We start from the raw sequence: 17395 nt of genomic DNA, 5'->3' as shown, positions 1-17395 counted from the left end.
AAATCCAATCCAGGTAAATATGTTTGTTGGAAACTTTATTCTGGTTTATTATTCTGTTTCATCACTTTTATTTTCCTGCAGACAAATGTCACATTCTTGCATGTTCATCAGTGCAAAACAGTGTCTCAGGTGCATCAGCTTGAATTGCTTCTTCATAAGGGTACTAACTGAACAGTTCCTTCATGTTATTACTTTTAATTATAGTGATAATGCAAGTATCAGTTTGCAAATTATTCGGTATTCACATTCCTGTAAAATAAAGCATCTGTAATTAGAGTGATTAACAACCTAACATAAACAATTTGTTTCTACTGTGCTTCCCCCAAATAAATCACTGCTGTGTCTGTAAATGAGGAACAGTTTGAGGACATTTTTTATAGGCTTCAGAAAGAGGAGAGATTTCTAGTGATTGCAACTTGTGTCCCATCAGTCATGTTGAAGTTATCTGAGGGTTCAACTGTTGAAAGCAGGGCTCTGCAATAAAAGTAAGATCTGCTAAAGTTGGCATGGAGGTTGGAAACAAGCAAATGGTCTGGTAGTAACCCCCGACCGCTTTCCAGACCAATTTTTTTCTTTTGTGACACGCTGAAGGGATTAGTTTCTTCATCCTAAAAATGTATTTAAATGAAACAACCTGAGAGGGGAAATTGATTTTTTGGTTGAACTAATCACAGCTCGTAAACATAGAACCACGAAGGTTTGCATGTTGACAGTCATTCTATTAAGAAGCTAAAAAGGTTGGAAATAAGACCCTGAAGACACCTAAAAAGTGGTTTACTAATCTGCAGCAGAACTTTCAACTGACATCAGTCAGGAATTTCTAGCCAACAGTACAGGTGACTGAAATTTTAAGTATTACCTGTACCTGTAATAAGAGATGCTATTATGTAAAACAGCCTGTTGTTCTATGAGTCTCTACATTGTAGGGTTCAGGCCCAACAAATCCTGGTGCTTTAACTGCCTCACCTTTGAGACTTGTGTCTCACGACAGAGCCCAGATAGATATAGATATACTTTATTTATCCCAAGCTGGGAAATTGCAGTGCAGCAGCAGCATTACACACAGTGAAATTAGTGAAAAAATTGTGAAATGAGACTATAAAGAACAAACTATCCATAATAAAATATCAAAATAGTGAGCAGTAAAAATTATATACACAATAATAAAATATCAAAAGTAGCAAACAGTAGTGATAAGAAGTATTGTGTGTGTGTGTGTGTGTATATATATATATGTATATATATGTATGTGTGTATATATATATATATATATATATATATATACATACATATATTAGCTGTTATTGTACAGTGCAATGGCATGTGGCAGGAAAGATTTCCTGGGGAGGTGATTAGTAACCCTACACTAGAGCTGCAAGACACCTTCAGGGTGATGACCATGTGAGCATAAACAGCACAGTGTTTGACTATCAGGGCTCAGTCGGAGGAGTACCGCCAACAGCACACCGAATGTCTCTTTTGGAGGATTTTGTTTTTGTCCTCTTCTCCAGCCCAACCACTCTGTTGGGGGCTGTTGCTCTCCTTCTTGTCCTCCATGTTGTTTCCAGCAGCTTCACCTCGCAGAAAACGGGGAAGGAGCCTCCAGGACCGAGGCCTCTTCCCCTGCTTGGCAACCTGCTACAGCTTGATCTCAAGAGACCCTACAAGACCCTCTGTGAGGTGAGTTTAACACTCTTACCCCAAAACAAATCCATTTTGGAACATGTTGTAAGTTTCTTCATTTACATTTAATTTGCACTAATAATGTCCTTACACTATCTCTGACATATTCAACGACATTTTTTAATTTTTCCAGCTTTCAAAGGAATATGGGTCTGTGTTTACGGTTTACTTTGGAACCAATAAAGTGGTGGTCCTGGCTGGATACAAGACAGTCAAAGAGGCTCTGGTCAGCAATGCAGAAGAGTTTGGAGATCGAGACATCACTCCAATATTTTATGACATGAGTCAAGGTCATGGTACGGCCTTCCTTTGCAGTATTTTTACATCTTAGCACAGAGCCAATAGTGTAAACGAACAGTGATGGCAAAAGCAAAATCACAAATAACATTGGATGTGTTATCTGTTTGATAAAACATTGTTTTTATCTGAGTCAATGTTCAATCTTAGAGGTTTTGGTTGTTTTATTTAGGCAAATCACAGATGAGCCTAATATATACACACATGACATATGCCGATTCATTTTCACTTGAACATGTCACGTTTAACAGGGATTCTGTTTGCAAATGGAGAATCGTGGAAAGAGATGAGACGTTTTGCCCTCACCACCCTGAAAGACTTCGGGATGGGGAAAAGAGTAGCTGAGGATAAAATCTTAGAGGAGTGCCGCCATCTGGTCCAAATGTTAGAAGAGCATAAAGGTATGGAGTTAATATATGGATGTGATAATGCATGACGACGTGTTCTGATATACAAAAACAACAACGACGTCAAGAAGGTTTCCTCCTAATGCTGAGTGATCCACAAGGTCTGGTGTTTTCCATGTCAGGACGTAGCCTTTTTGTATTTTTTGTAGCCATTTGCAAGAAATAATGAGGTTTGTTTTAATAGTACAAGATCGCAGTTGTCGTGCTGTATTTCAGTCTTAATAACTTCTTTAGAAAAACCTACATCTGAAGGACAAGGGACACTCATTTGAGGACTGTAATGTACATATTTTGGCCAGGGAAAACAGATGGTTTGAAAGAGCAGTAAAGAGGCCATCCCTGTCAAACTGGAAAGACCACCTCCACTGAAGAAAGGAGGTGGTCTATGACAGCCAGTTACAAGGCAGTCCTGAGATCCCTCCCCACGCAGCTTAACAGCCATTCAAATAACTGAGATTTCCCACCAGTCAGTTCGAACTGAAGACGCCTCTTGGAGGAGAAGCACTGGACAAGCAAGTCCAGATACATCTGAAAGCACGTAGAAGTACCATGACCTGAATGAATGACAATCTTCACAGACATTATACAAATGAATAACTTCTTGCTGTCACTTTACAGGGAAACCATTTGATACAACACGTCCGGCCAATTGTGCAACATCCAATATCATCTCCTCCATTGTGTATGGCAGCAGGTTTGAATATAATGACCCCCGATTCAAAGACTTGGTGAGAAGTGTCAACGAGAACATACGCATTGCTGGCTCTGCACCAGTCCAGGTAACCGTCATGTGTGCTTTTGAAACTGATGCGATTTTAAAGGGATTACACGTCATGGTAATTTTATAAGCAACAGTAACTAGGGCTGGGATGATATGATCATATCAATAATATCAGGATACTTGTGTGCCAATTCTAAAGTACTGATATCCGACAAGTATTATGATTCGATATTACAGTTTATTGCAATTTTTGTTCACTCTGTGAGAGTAACTTTGTAGTAGTATCTTGAAGGGTGTGGGGCAAATTTTAAATGACAAAACAATAGAAGAAGAAGAATAAAAATGTCTGGAAACTGCAGGTATCTACTGATAAAAAATATTTAACTGCGGCAAACATTTGATCAGTATTGTGTGTAAATGCTAACTGTATCTGCATATGCATACAGTGCGTTGTTCCCTTTCATTCTTCCTGTAATATGTAATATGAGCTTTTACACTCGTGGCCAGACATGTATGGTCTTCAATAATCTTTGTTGTTTTTCCTGTGGCCTCACAGCTGTACAACATGTTTCCCAGGCTGGCCAGCTGGATCAAAAACCGGAGGCTGATATTAGAAAATGTTGAGATGACTAAGAGGAATGTCAAAGATTTAGTCAACCATCTGCAAGAGAGTCTGAACCCTCACATGTGCAGGGGTCTTGTGGACTGTTTTCTGATTCGGAAGCAGAAAGAAGAGGTAAGACATTTGATCTTTTTGATTATTTTTCCTCTGTAACAGCAACAGCAATGTTGCATGTCTATTTTCTAATGATATGTGGGTATTCTTTGTCTTAGGACTCCCGTGTTCTGAACTCTCACTACAATGAGGGAAACTTAATGCTTACGGTGACCAACCTATTCGGAGCTGGTACTGATGCCACGGCAACTACGCTTAGATGGGGTTTGCTGTTTATGGCCAAATATCCACATATACAAGGTAAGTCGAGAGAGGAGGCACCTGTGGATGCCCGTCAATAGTTGACAAGGACAAGAACAAATGGAATATATGTGCTGAGATATTCGTGCTGGACAGTTCTGTCTGCTTAATACATAACGGCCAGCCAACGAACTACCAAAAGATGTCACAAACTGAAAGCAGCTAGCTCGGTCACAGAAAATAATCATCACCAAAACCTTCTAGGTTCGTCTTTCCACTGTTACAACGATCATCACCAACTCTGGTTTGGTCAAAATAAACTCTTAATTTACTGAACTGTGAGACGAGCGAGAGAGTGGGCGGACAGAGAAAAAGCTACAAGCAACAGTGTAGAGGCACAATATTTCCTATTTTCACCTGATAATATGACGGGGGAGATTTAAGCATGTTTGACTTCAACAGCCTTTCCCAGTAAAAAACATGGTAATCAGTGGTAATGTGTTCAGTGCAGCAGCCCCGGCCCACGCAAGAACAGCTGCTGCAGGAGGGCTGCATTTCCCCACAATCGAACAATAATGTTCAAAATCAAATATCAGTTTAGTTTTGTTTTTCCAAATTGATTATATATCTGAATTTAGACTATTTGTTGACAGCCCTAATTGGATTCTCATGAAATTGGTAGCTTACATACACTTATGTCCCCTTCGGAATGAATTGCAATCATTTTTATGATCCCTTAACTTTTTCCCTGCAAAAACCAATGAAATCCCCCCTCAGTCTCACCGACACTGTTTAGGGCTAAATAGCACACTAGCATGCTAAACCAGCATGGTGGTTTAGCATGCAAAAACCAAGATGGTGAATATGGTGAAGATTACACCTGTTTTTCAAAAATGCATCCTCACAGAGGTGCTAGCATGGCTGTCGACTCTTAGCCTTGTTAGACTGAAAGCTTGTTGTGTTTTCAGACCAGGTCCAGGAGGAGCTGAGCAGGGTGGTGGGATGCCGCCAGGTCCGGGTAGATGACCGCAAAAACCTGCCGTACATCGACGCTGTCATCCACGAGACCCAGAGAATGGCCAACATCACCCCTCTGTCCATTCCTCACAAAACCAGCCAAGACATCACCTTTCATGGCTACTTCATCAAAAAGGTTCAATGCTCACATATGTTTCAGTACTTATCCATGAGGGAAATATCCTTACAATGTTCACTGAACTTGAAAACTTTCATTTTGACACTTCATATGATAAACCTGCCCTCTTCCATTGCCTGCAGGGGACTACTGTGGTTCCTCTTCTTTCTTCTGTCCTGTATGATGAGAGCGAATGGGAGACCCCAAACACTTTCAACCCTTCCCACTTCCTGGATAAGGAGGGTAAATTCATCAGAAGAGAGGCCTTTATGCCCTTTTCTGCAGGTACAACAACTTTATCAGAGCTTTCTCTACAGATATTTAGCAATCGTAAAGACATGATCCAGTTTAAGTTGTTGCAACTCTTCATTCTCTCAGGTCGCAGGATGTGCATCGGAGAGGGTCTTGCTAAAATGGAGCTCTTTCTCTTCTTCACCTGCCTCCTCCAGCGCTTTCGTTTCACTCCTCCGCCTGGAGTTTCAGAGGAGGAACTGGATCTCACACCGGCCTTGGGCTTTACCCTCACCCCTTCTACTCATAAGCTGTGTGCTGTCAGTCGTCAGTGATAAATATAGCTGGAGCAGGGCATTGCAACTGCCTTTGCAAAATGGCAGGAATAGTCCTTTACTCACCCTCACACAGGGCGTAGCATCCGGATCAGCCAGCAGATGCCCCCATCTTCAGGAGCAGGATCAGTGAACAATGGCAGGATCAGTTCATTTCAGTCACAAGTCCCACAAGCTCATCTTTAATGATACCAGCCCATACCAGTACCCCACCTCCACCTTGCTGGCGTCTGAGTCGGAGTGGAGTTCTCTGCCCTTTACTGATCCAGCCACGGGCCCATCCATCTGGCCCATCAAGACTCACTCATTTCATCAGACCATAAAACCTTAGAAAAATCAGTCTTAAGATATTTCTTGGCCCAGCCTTGATGTTTTATCTTGTTTCTTGTTCAATGGTGGTCGTTTTTCAGCAGTCCTTACCTTGGCCATGTCCCTGAGTATTGCACACCTTCTGCTTTTTGACACTCCAGTAACGTTGCAGCTCCGAAATATGGCAAAACTGGTGGCAAATGGCATCTTTGCAGCTTCACACTTGATTTTCCTCAATTCACGGGCAGTTATTTTGCGCCTTTTTCGTTCAACGTGCTTCTTGCGACCCTGTTGGCTATTTGCCATGAAACGCTTGATTGTTCTGTGATCGCGCCTCAAAAGCTTGCTAATTTCAAGACTGCTGCATCCCTCTGCAAGACATCTCACAATTTTAGACCATCAAATCTCTCTTCTGACCCATTTTGCCAAAGGAAAGTAAGTTTCCTAATAATTATGCACACCTGATATAGGGTGTTGATGTCATTAGTCCACACCCCTTCTCATCACACAGATGCACATCACCTGATATACTTAGTTGGTAGTAGGCTTTCAACCCTATATAGCTTGGAGTAGGACAGCATGCATAAAAAGGATGGTGGTCAAAATACTCATCTGTCTAATAATTGTGCACACTGTGTATTGCAGCAAATTGCATGAATAATGTCATTTAAATAAATTTGATCTTACCTCTTGATATACCTTATACCTCCTGAATAAACTGCATTTATGTGCCATGCTTTAGAGCAGGCATGTCAAACTGATTCCATAAAGGGCCATGTGGCTGCAGGTTTTCGTTCCAACCAAGGATTAGCACACCAGGCTGGAATCAATTAATCAGCTGATCTCAGTCTTCAGCTGATAACTAAATGATCCCTTAATGTTGATTGGTTGGCCTGGTGTGCTCCTCCTTGGCTGGAACGAAAACCTGCAGCCACACAGCCTTTTATGGAATCAGTTTGACATGCCTGCTTTAGAGACACAGTCTTTTCTTAAATGTTTTCTGGTGGAAAAAGACAAAGAAAAAGTAATAAAGATGATTTGAAATGCTACATAAACTGCTTTTAAATTACTTTTTGGCCTTTTCTCCACAGTTGGCCGTCAACCCTAATGAGCACAGCACACTGTAAACTTCATTCATGGTGTTGAGCTGCATAATAGCAGAGTGGATAAGTCACATTCTCGCTCTTTTACTTTTCTTCATTCTGGCATATTTTTAATTGCTTTTACGAATACTTTTATTGCATGTTGTTTTATTTTATTTTAAAGTAGTTATCTTAATTTTATTCTTTCTAATCTTATCTTTCTTACTATCTGTTCCGAACATGGGGATTGCAATGAAAATTTCATTGACATGCGCAATGACAATAAAGACTCTTGAATCTTGAATTGAATCTAAAAGCACTTGCATGTAGAAAATAGTTTGATAAAATAAAAAAAACAAAAACATATCCACTAACCTGTACTATTTGTAAGTAAGGCTCACTTTCACACACTTGTACACAGAGTAAGCTTTTTTTGTCAATTTTATCAAAGTTCATGACGATTGACACACAAATCTTAAGGTTTGTGTCCAGAAGCATATTTAGCCAAGTAAGTAAGTGACATTTGCCCACAAAGTGCAGTATTATGGTGACTTTGCAAAAAAAAGTTTTTGTAAAAGAAATCCACTTACCTACATCTTCAGATGGATCCCTATTATGTTGGTATTCCTCTGATTCTGCTGAATCAGGTGCAAGTGGCCGAGGAGATGAAGAATGGAGCATGGGGACCATAGTTGGTCAGTCTGGGGCCTGGACAGGGGCAGAGCAGGAGACACCTCTGGCCCGGGGGATGGATCGAGCAGGAGAACAACTAGGAGGCTGGCAGCGGAGAAGGGGAAGGCCGGGAGGATTGCGGTGAGTATAGGTAGCTGCCAACTGATGATCCAGCTGTAGTTTGGAGCAGGGTGCAGGACAAGCAGACCACAGGAGACTGGCGACAGGGGGTGACTGACTGGAGTTTCGTGATGTATGTCAGCTGAATCACTGCACATTGCGTTGGGAACCCCATCTTCTTCAGGGACTCCATGGTAGCCTGTGAAAATGGTCAGGCAATTCCCTTCAAAAGATGACAGCTGGGCATCAGGACGGTACCTCAACCACTCCACTGAATGCTTGAAGAGTTGAGTGGAGGCAGGTGGAGGGCTATCAAGACCAGGGCAGGCAGGCTGCGGGCTAATGAATCTCAGTTTTATCGAATGGAGGACAGGACTGGGTGGGCTCAGGAAAAATAAGATGCTAGGGTGGAATTTCCACCATAGAAGGCTACTGTCGAGGACGTGTCTCAAAAATCTCTCTGGTCCTCTGGGTTCTTTTAATGAAGTAATTAGGAGAAGATGTTGAGTCCAAAAAAATCAGTTTTATTCTAACATCAATAGAATGTGCAAGGTTACAGAGCTCTGGGTCTCGACTTAACCTTTCCCTGATCCACAACAGAGTTGGGTCAGTTCATTAAGTTTGACACACTACCTCTCCCTGACCCAGTATTTTATAGACAGAACATGAGGAAATGCTGAAACAGTCGTCGGCTCCTCCTCGTTGACGTCGGGCGCTCTCTCTCCTCTGCTTGCTCATCTTCGAGAATACAACGTCACCGCAGCAACCTGTTTGCAAGGACAAATCTAGAGAGACAACCTTATCCCTGACACCAACCTGTTCTATCTTAAGTCGAGGGCCCCAAGATGTTTCCCATGCCAGGCCTGTATCTCAAAACCTCCTGTTCTAGGTCACACTGGCCTTAGATATATTTTGCACACAAAGAATCACTCCTTGTCTAAATCACTTCTATGAATAATAAAGGAAAAACTTAACTAAACTGAAGTAGAATTTCTGTTAAATATTCAGTCACACAATCCATCAGCAGAAAATATGAACAAGATCAACATATCAGGATCCAACTATCATTAATGTAAGCATATTCATGTAATCTATTAGCAGAATATATGTGTGGAATCAAACTTATCAAAGTATAGGAATATGACCCAAATATCCATCATCGCTCACATGCATATTTTGTAAAAGGCATGATTTTGACCAACGCTGGTCTTCATTAATCACGAGTAAGCCTCCTCCCAGCTAGTGAGACACTTGCAGAGACTTTAAGCCTATTTGTCAGGTACTCCATCTCTCTCACGTTCGTCCGTCTTCTTATTCTTGTTTTATTTGCAGGTGCCATTTGAGTGAACAACTCCTCGTCGTTAGATGTTACAGCTACTTGCTGCCATCTGCTGCACTGGAGGGGACTACATCACAAATAGGCGGTCATGCCTCCCTTAAACCTTTTTTTTTTAGAGGTTTGTAAGGTTAAAAAATGGGGCGACTTACAGGAAAATATTCAAACAACAAGACAGCATTAGAGAAGGGAAAGATAAAGGAGAATCCTGGAGAAACAGGAGGGTTGATGGGGTTGACTCAACCTCACACTTGCTCTCACTTCCCTCATCTGCTCTGCAGCTGCCTCACCTGCAACTCATTCCATCATCAGCCGCTCAGTATATGTACTGGGCTTGCTTCCATTGCTGGATTGTTGAGTCTGTTAGTGCTTCATGTCATGGCTCTCTAGCTTATGCATTCGTTTTCTGTTTATCTGTTAACCTGAACCTGTATCTGCTGTCTGACCTGTGTGCTCGACTTTTTTGTCTGCCTACTGGACTTTGGATCCCTGCCTGCTCCTTATTCGATTTGTTTGCTGGTGTTGGGCAGCTCTCTGGTTTTGACCTTTTCCCACCTCACTTACTCTTTAAGCGTTTCTCAGTTTCTATGATTACACCACTGAACCGCACCATATCTGCCTCAGTCATTTGCATTCGAGTCCTTTTCTCTGTATTCCTGTTACCCTGCTTGCACATCAGTTGAGACACATGGCCAATACGTAAAGGAACAACCATTCTGCATTTTGCATTAATAAGAGTCATATCAGGACTTATCAGTGCAAACTGCTGCACAACAGTTAATGCAATTTATTTTGGCTGGCAAAAGCTGCTTGGCCAGTTTCTTTAATATGTTTACCAAAAGCACGCAAGGCAGAGATTTATCCTCCTTTCCTCATTCTCCTCTTAGAATTTCAAGCTTGTCTCCATGATGTCTTGTGTCTAAAAGCTTAATCTTGAATGACAGCTTCATTGTGCCAAGTCTCCAAACTGCACCCAGAGAGGCTTAAGAGGTGAATCATATGTATATATAATTTGGTACTGAGGAAAAAAGGAATTTCTGTGGAGGGCCTGTGCATTAAAATCCAATCCAGGTAAATATTTGTTTGTTGGAAACTTTATTCTGGTTTATTATTCTGTTTCATCACTTTTATTTTCCTGCAGACAAATGTCACATTCTTGCATGTTCATCAGTGCAAAACAGTGTCTCAGGCGCATCAGCAATCAGTTTGAATTGCTTCTTGATAAGGGTACTAACTGAACAGTTCCTTCATGTTATTACTTTTAATTATAGTGATAATGCAAGTATCAGTTTGCAAATTATTCGGTATTCACATTCCTGTAAAATAAAGCATCTGTAATTAGAGTGATTAACAACCTAACATAAACAATTTGTTTCTACTGTGCTTCCCCCAAATAAATCACTGCTGTGTCTGTGAAATGAGGAACAGTTTGAGGACATTTTTTATAGGCTTCAGAAAGAGAAGGAGAGATTTCTAGTTATTAAGGTTGCAACTTGTGTCCCATCAGTTATCTGAGGGTTCAACTGTTGAAAGCAGGGCTCTGCAATAAAAGTAAGATCTGCTAAAGTTGGCATGGAGGTTGGAAACAAGCAAATGGTCTGGCAGTAACCCCCGACCGCTTTCCAGACCAGCTTGTTCTTGTTTACAGACCATTTGGGACTGCTGTTAAACATGCATTTGCAGTGCACATTCCAGGTTGCTCTCCCTGGATGGGTTTGCTCTGAAGACACTGTGGGTCACAGGATGATTACCAGGGTTGCAAAAACAATCAGACATTTTTTTTTTCTTTTGTGACACGCTGAAGGGATTAGTTTCTTCATCCTAAAAATGTATTTAAATGAAACAACCTGAGAGGGGAAATTTATTTTTTGGTTGAACTAATCACAGCTCGTAAACATATAAAACCACCAAGGTTTGCATGTTGACAGTCATTCTATTAAGAAGCTAAAAAGGTTGGAAATAAGACCCTGAAGACACCTAAAAAGTGGTTTACTAATCTGCAGCAGAACTTTCAACTGACATCAGTCAGGAATTTCTAGCCAACAGTACAGGTGACTGAAATTTTAACTAGCTATTACCTGTACCTGTAATAAGAGATGCTATTATGTAAAACAGCCTGTTGTTCTATGAGTCTCTACATTGTAGGGTTCAGGCCAAACAAGTCCTGGTGCTTTAACTGCCTCACCTTTGAGACTTGTGTCTCACGACAGAGCCCAGAAGGGCGGGGAGGTGATTAGTAACCCTACACTAGAGCTGCAAGACACCTTCAGGGTGATGACCATTTGAGCGTAAACAGCACAGTGTTTGACTATCAGGGTTTAGTCGGAGGAGTACCGTCAACAGCACAACAAATGTCTCTTTTGGAGGATTTTGTTTTTGTCCTCTTCTCCAGCCCAACCACTCTGTTGGGGGCTGTTGCTCTCCTTCTTGTCCTCCATGTTGTTTCCAGCAGCTTCACCTCACAGAAAACGGGGAAGGAGCCTCCAGGACCGAGGCCTCTTCCCCTGCTTGGCAACCTGCTACAGCTTGATCTCAAGAGACCCTACAAGACCCTCTGTGAGGTGAGTTTAACACTCTTACCCCAAAACAAATCCATTTTGGAACATGTTGTAAGTTTCTTCATTTACATTTAATTTGCACTAACAATGTCCTTACACTATCTCTGACATATTCAACGACATTTTTTAATTTTTCCAGCTTTCAAAGGAATATGGGTCTGTGTTTACGGTTTACTTTGGAACCAATAAAGTGGTGGTCCTGGCTGGATACAAGACAGTCAAAGAGGCTCTGGTCAGCAATGCAGAAGAGTTTGGAGATCGAGACATCACTCCAATATTTTATGACATGAGTCAAGGTCATGGTACGGCCTTCCTTTGCAGTATTTTTACATCTTAGCACAGAGCCAATAGTGTAAACGAACAGTGATGGCAAAAGCAAAATCACAAATAACATTGGATGTGTTATCTGTTTGATAAAACATTGTTTTTATCTGAGTCAATGTTCAATCTTAGAGTTTTTGGTTGTTTTATTTAGGCAAATCACAGATGAGCCTAATATTTACACACATGACATATGCTGATTCATTTTCACTTGAACATGTCACGTTTAACAGGGATTCTGTTTGCAAATGGAGAATCGTGGAAAGAGATGAGACGTTTTGCCCTCACCACCCTGAAAGACTTCGGGATGGGGAAAAGAGTAGCTGAGGATAAAATCTTAGAGGAGTGCCGCCATCTGGTCCAAATGTTAGAAGAGCATAAAGGTATGGAGTTAATATATGGACGTGATAATGCATGACGACGTGTTCTGATATACAAAAACAACAACGACGTCAAGAAGGTTTCCTCCTAATGCTGAGTGATCCACAAGGTCTGGTGTTTTCCATGTCAGGACGTAGCCTTTTTGTATTTTTTGTAGCCATTTGCAAGAAATAATGAGGTTTGTTTTAATAGTACAAGATCGCAGTTGTCGTGCTGTATTTCAGTCTTAATAACTTCTTGAGAAAAACCTACATCTGAAGGACAAGGGACACTCATTTGAGGACTGTAATGTACATATTTTGGCCAGGGAAAACAGATGGTTTGAAAGAGCAGTGAAAGAGGCCATCCCTGTCAAACTGGAAAGACCACCTCCACTGAAGAAAGGAGGTGGTCTATGACAGCGAGTTACAAGGCAGTCCTGAGATCCCTCCCCACGCAGCTTAACAGCCATTCAAATAACTGAGATTTCCCACCAGTCAGTTCGAACTGAAGACGCCTCTTGGAGGAGAAGCACTGGACAAGCAAGTCCAGATACATCTGAAAGCACGTAGAAGTACCATGACCTGAATGAATGACAATCTTCACAGACATTATACAAATGAATAACTTCTTGCTGTCACTTTACAGGGAAACCATTTGATACAGCACGTCCGGCCAATTATGCAACATCCAATATCATCTCCTCCATTGTGTATGGCAGCAGGTTTGAATATAATGACCCCCGATTCAAAGACATGGTGAGAAGAGTCAACGAGAACATACGCATTGCTGGCTCTGCACCAATCCAGGTAACCGTCATGTGTGCTTTTGAAACTGATGCAATTTTAAAGGGATTACACATCATGGTAATTTTATAAGCAACAGTAACTAGGGCTGGGATGATATGATCATATCAATAATATCAGGATACTGGTGTGGTAATTCAATGTTTATTTTAATTTTTAATTTTATTCACTTTACTGATCCCAAACTGGGAAATTATTCTCTGCATTTCACCCATCACTGTAAACACACACATGCAGCATGCAGTGAACACACAGGAGCAGTGGGCTGCCGCATCAGGCGCCCACTGCTCCTCCCCTCAAAAAGGGGAGCACATGGGGGGTTAAGTGCCTTGCAGAAGGGCACATCAGCCAGCTAATGGAGGGGGGAGGAGATACTCCACCGCACCCAGGTTCCTCTGCCAGTCCGGTGGGGGGAATCGAACTGGCAACCCTCCGGTCACAAGCAGCTTCTCCAACCTCTAGGCCACAGCTGCCCCCAATTTCAATTCTAAAGTACTGATATCCGACAAGTAACTGCGGCAAACATTTGATCAGTATTGTGTGTAAATGCTATCTGTATCTGCATATGCATACAGTGTGTTGTTCCCTTTCATTCTTCCTGTAATATGAGCTTTTACACTCGTGGCCAGACATGTATGGTCTTCAATAATCTTTGTTGTTTTTCCTGTTGCCTCACAGCTTTACAACATGTTTCCCAGGCTGGCCAGCTGGATCAAAAACCGGAGGCTGATATTAGAAAATACTGAGATGACTATGAGGGATGTCAAAGATTTAGTCAACCATCTGCAAGAGAGTCTGAACCCTCACATATGCAGGGGGCTTGTGGACTGTTTTCTGATTCGGAAGCAGAAAGAAGAGGTAAGACATTTGATCTTTTTGATTATTTTTCCTCTGTAACAGCAACAGCAATGTTGCATGTCTATTTTCTAATGATATGTGGGTATTCTTTGTCTTAGGACTCCCGTGTTCTGAACTCTCACTACAATGAGGGAAACTTAATGTTTACGGTGACCAACCTATTCGGGGCTGGTACTGATACCACGGCAGCTACGCTGAGATGGGGTTTGCTGTTTATGGCCAAATATCCACATATACAAGGTAAGTAGAGAGAGGAGGCACCTGTGGATGCCCGTCAATAGTTGACAAGGACAAGAACAAATGGAATATATGTGCTATATGTGCTGGACAATATCTGCTTAATACATAACGGCCAGCCAGCAAACTACCAAAAGATGTCACAAACTGAAAGCAGCTAGCTCGGTCACAGAAAATAATCATCACCAAAACCTTCTAGGTTCGTCTTTCCACTGTTACAACGATCATCACCAACTCTGGTTTGGTCAAAATAAACTCTTTATTTACCGAACTGAGAGACGAACTAGAGAGTGGGCGGACAGAGAAAAAGCTAAAACAGTGTGTAGAGGCACAATATTTCCTATTTTCACCTGATAATATGACTTAAGCATGTTAAGAAATGTAAGCAACCAAGATGGTGAATATGGTGAAGATTACACCTGTTTTTCAAAAATGCATCCTCACAGAGGTGCTAGCATGGCTGTCGACTCTTAGCCTTGTTAGACTGAAAGCTTGTTGTGTTTTCAGACCAGGTCCAGGAGGAGCTGAGCAGGGTGGTGGGATGCCGCCAGGTCCGGGTAGATGACCGCAAAAACCTGCCGTACATCGACGCTGTCATCCACGAGACCCAGAGAATGGCCAACATCGCCCCCCTGGCTATTCCTCACAAAACCAGCCAAGACATCACCTTTCAGGGCTACTTCATCAAAAAGGTTCAATGCTCACATATGTTTCAGTACTTATCCATGAGGCAAATATCCTGACAATGTTCACTGAACTTGAAAACTTTCATTTTGAGACTTCATATGATAAACCTGCCCTCTTCCATTGCCTGCAGGGGACTACTGTGGTTCCTCTTCTTACTTCTGTCCTGTATGATGAGAGCGAATGGGAGACCCCAAACACTTTCAACCCTTCCCACTTCCTGGATAAGGAGGGTAAATTCATCAGAAGAGAGGCCTTTATGCCCTTTTCTGCAGGTACAACAACTTTATCAGAGCTTTCTCTACAGATATTTAGCAATCGTAAAGACATGATCCAGTTTAAGTTGTTGCAACTCTTCATTCTTTCAGGTCGCAGGGTGTGTCTCGGAGAGGGTCTTGCTAAGATGGAACTCTTTCTCTTCTTCACCTGCCTCCTCCAGCGCTTTCGTTTCACTCCTCCACCTGGAGTTTCAGAGGAGGAACTGGATCTCACACCGGCTGTGGGCTTTACTCTCAGCCCTTCTACTCATAAGCTGTGTGCTGTCAGTCGTCAGTGATAAAGATAGCTGGAGCAGGGCATTGCAACTGCCTTTGCAAAATGGCAGGAATAGTCCTTTACTCACCCTCACACAGGGCGTAGCATCCGGATCAGCCAGCAGATGTCCCCATCTTCAGGAGCAGGATCAGTGAACAACGGCAGGATCAGTTCATTTCAGTCACTTACTGTTGGACAGCAACTTATCCGATATGGTGTTGGAGAAAAATGAATGGTATCATGCCCAGGTGGAGATGCTGACTAGCCTGAATATTTTTAGTACTTTGTACACCTTAAACAACCTGTTTGAATTTGGTTGTACTTATATACACTGCTTTAAAACGAGACATCTTCATTTGTGTATATATTCCTGCCTCTCCGTCATGGTGGTTTTGTTTGTATTGAGTTTTGTAGATTGCACTTTGTCAGTTATATTGCAGCAAATTGCATGAATAATGTCATTTAAATAAATTTGATCTTACCTCTTGATATAGCTTATACCTCCTGAATAAACTGCATTTATATGCCATTCTTTAGAGACACAGTCTTTTCTTAAATGTTTTCTGGTGGAAAAAGACAAAGAAAAAGTAATAAAGATGATTTAATTACCTGAAAAGCTACATAAACTGCTTTTAAATTACTTTTTGGCCTTTTCTCCACAGTTGGCCGTCAACCCTAATGAGCACAGCACACTGTAAACTTCATTCATGGTGTTGAGCTGCATAATAGCAGAGTGGATAAGTCACATTCACGCTCTTTTACTTTTCTTCTTAAATTCACCTTTTAAAAGCACTTGCATGTAGAAAATAGTTTGGTAAAATAAGAAAATAAACATATCCACTAACCTGTACTATTTGTAAGTAAGGCTCACTTTCACACACTTGTACACAGAGTAAGCTTTTTTGTCAATTTTATCAAAGTTCATGACGATTGACACACAAATCTTAAGGTTTGTGTCCAGGTTTGTGTCCAGAAGCATATTTAGCCAAGTAAGTAAGTGACATTTGCCCACAAAGTGCAGTATTATGGTGACTTTGCAAAAAAAAGTTTTTGTAAAAGAAATCCACTTACCTACATCTTCAGATGGATCCCTGTTATGTTGGTATTCCTCTGATTGCATTGATGCAAGTGAAGAGATGAAGAATGGAGCATGGGACCATAGTTGGTCAGTCTGGGGCCTGGACAGGGTCAGAGCAGGAGACCTGGCAGCGGAGAAGGGGATGGCCGGGAGGATTGCGGTGAGGATAGGTAGCTGCCAACTGATGCTCCGGCTGCAGTTTGGAGCAGGGTGCAGGACAAGCAGACCACAGGAGACTGGCGACAGGGGGTGACTGGCTGGAGTTTCGTGATGTATGTCAGCTGGATCACTGCACATTGCGTTGGGAACCCCACCTTCTTCAGGGACTCCATGGTAGCCTGATCAAAAGATGACAGCTGGGCATCAGGACGGTACCTCAACCAGTCCACTGAATGCTTGAAGAGTTGAGTGGAGGCAGGCGGAGGGCTATCAAGACCAGGGCAGGCAGGCTGCGGGCTAATGAATCTCAGTTTTATCGAATGGAGGACAGGACTGGGTGGGCTCAGGAAAAATAAGATGCTGGGGTGGAATTTCCACCATAGAAGGCTACCAACTGTCCAAACACAGGGTTCCCCTTCCACAGGACTGCAGGTGACTCCAGGAAGCCTGGCTCTTCACAGAAACTACAAAAGTTGGTGATCTGACACTGACTGGGGAAAAAACTGGAACTAAATGCTGCATTGCTGGTGAGAAAAGCGAGAACAGGTGTGTCGGT

The 17395-nt window shown here is 42.1% G+C and overlaps 2 protein-coding genes across 2 annotated transcripts; both read left to right on the top strand.

The window, feature by feature from the left end:
• Nucleotides 1–1316: 1316 nt before the first annotated feature.
• Nucleotides 1317–6790, top strand: LOC121620238 (cytochrome P450 2K1-like). The gene is made up of 9 exons (XM_041956211.1): nucleotides 1317–1680; nucleotides 1817–1979; nucleotides 2232–2381; nucleotides 3006–3166; nucleotides 3665–3844; nucleotides 3943–4084; nucleotides 4993–5177; nucleotides 5303–5444; nucleotides 5538–6790. Exons 1-9 carry the CDS (start codon nucleotides 1471–1473, stop codon nucleotides 5723–5725), a joined length of 1521 nt encoding a protein of 506 aa, XP_041812145.1. The 5' UTR covers nucleotides 1317–1470; the 3' UTR covers nucleotides 5726–6790.
• Nucleotides 6791–11595: 4805 nt separating this feature from the next.
• On the top strand, nucleotides 11596–15624 carry LOC121620240 (cytochrome P450 2K1-like). The gene is made up of 9 exons (XM_041956212.1): nucleotides 11596–11805; nucleotides 11942–12104; nucleotides 12357–12506; nucleotides 13132–13292; nucleotides 13968–14147; nucleotides 14246–14387; nucleotides 14892–15076; nucleotides 15202–15343; nucleotides 15437–15624. Exons 1-9 carry the CDS (start codon nucleotides 11596–11598, stop codon nucleotides 15622–15624), a joined length of 1521 nt encoding a protein of 506 aa, XP_041812146.1.
• The last annotated feature ends 1771 nt before the right edge of the window (nucleotides 15625–17395 follow it).

The sequence above is a fragment of the Chelmon rostratus genome, chromosome 17 (genome assembly GCF_017976325.1).
Source record: "Chelmon rostratus isolate fCheRos1 chromosome 17, fCheRos1.pri, whole genome shotgun sequence".
NCBI classification, from domain to species: Eukaryota; Metazoa; Chordata; class Actinopteri; order Chaetodontiformes; family Chaetodontidae; genus Chelmon; species Chelmon rostratus.
The sequence above is the reverse complement of the archived record's forward strand: the minus strand, read 5'-3'. Positions and strand labels throughout refer to the sequence as shown.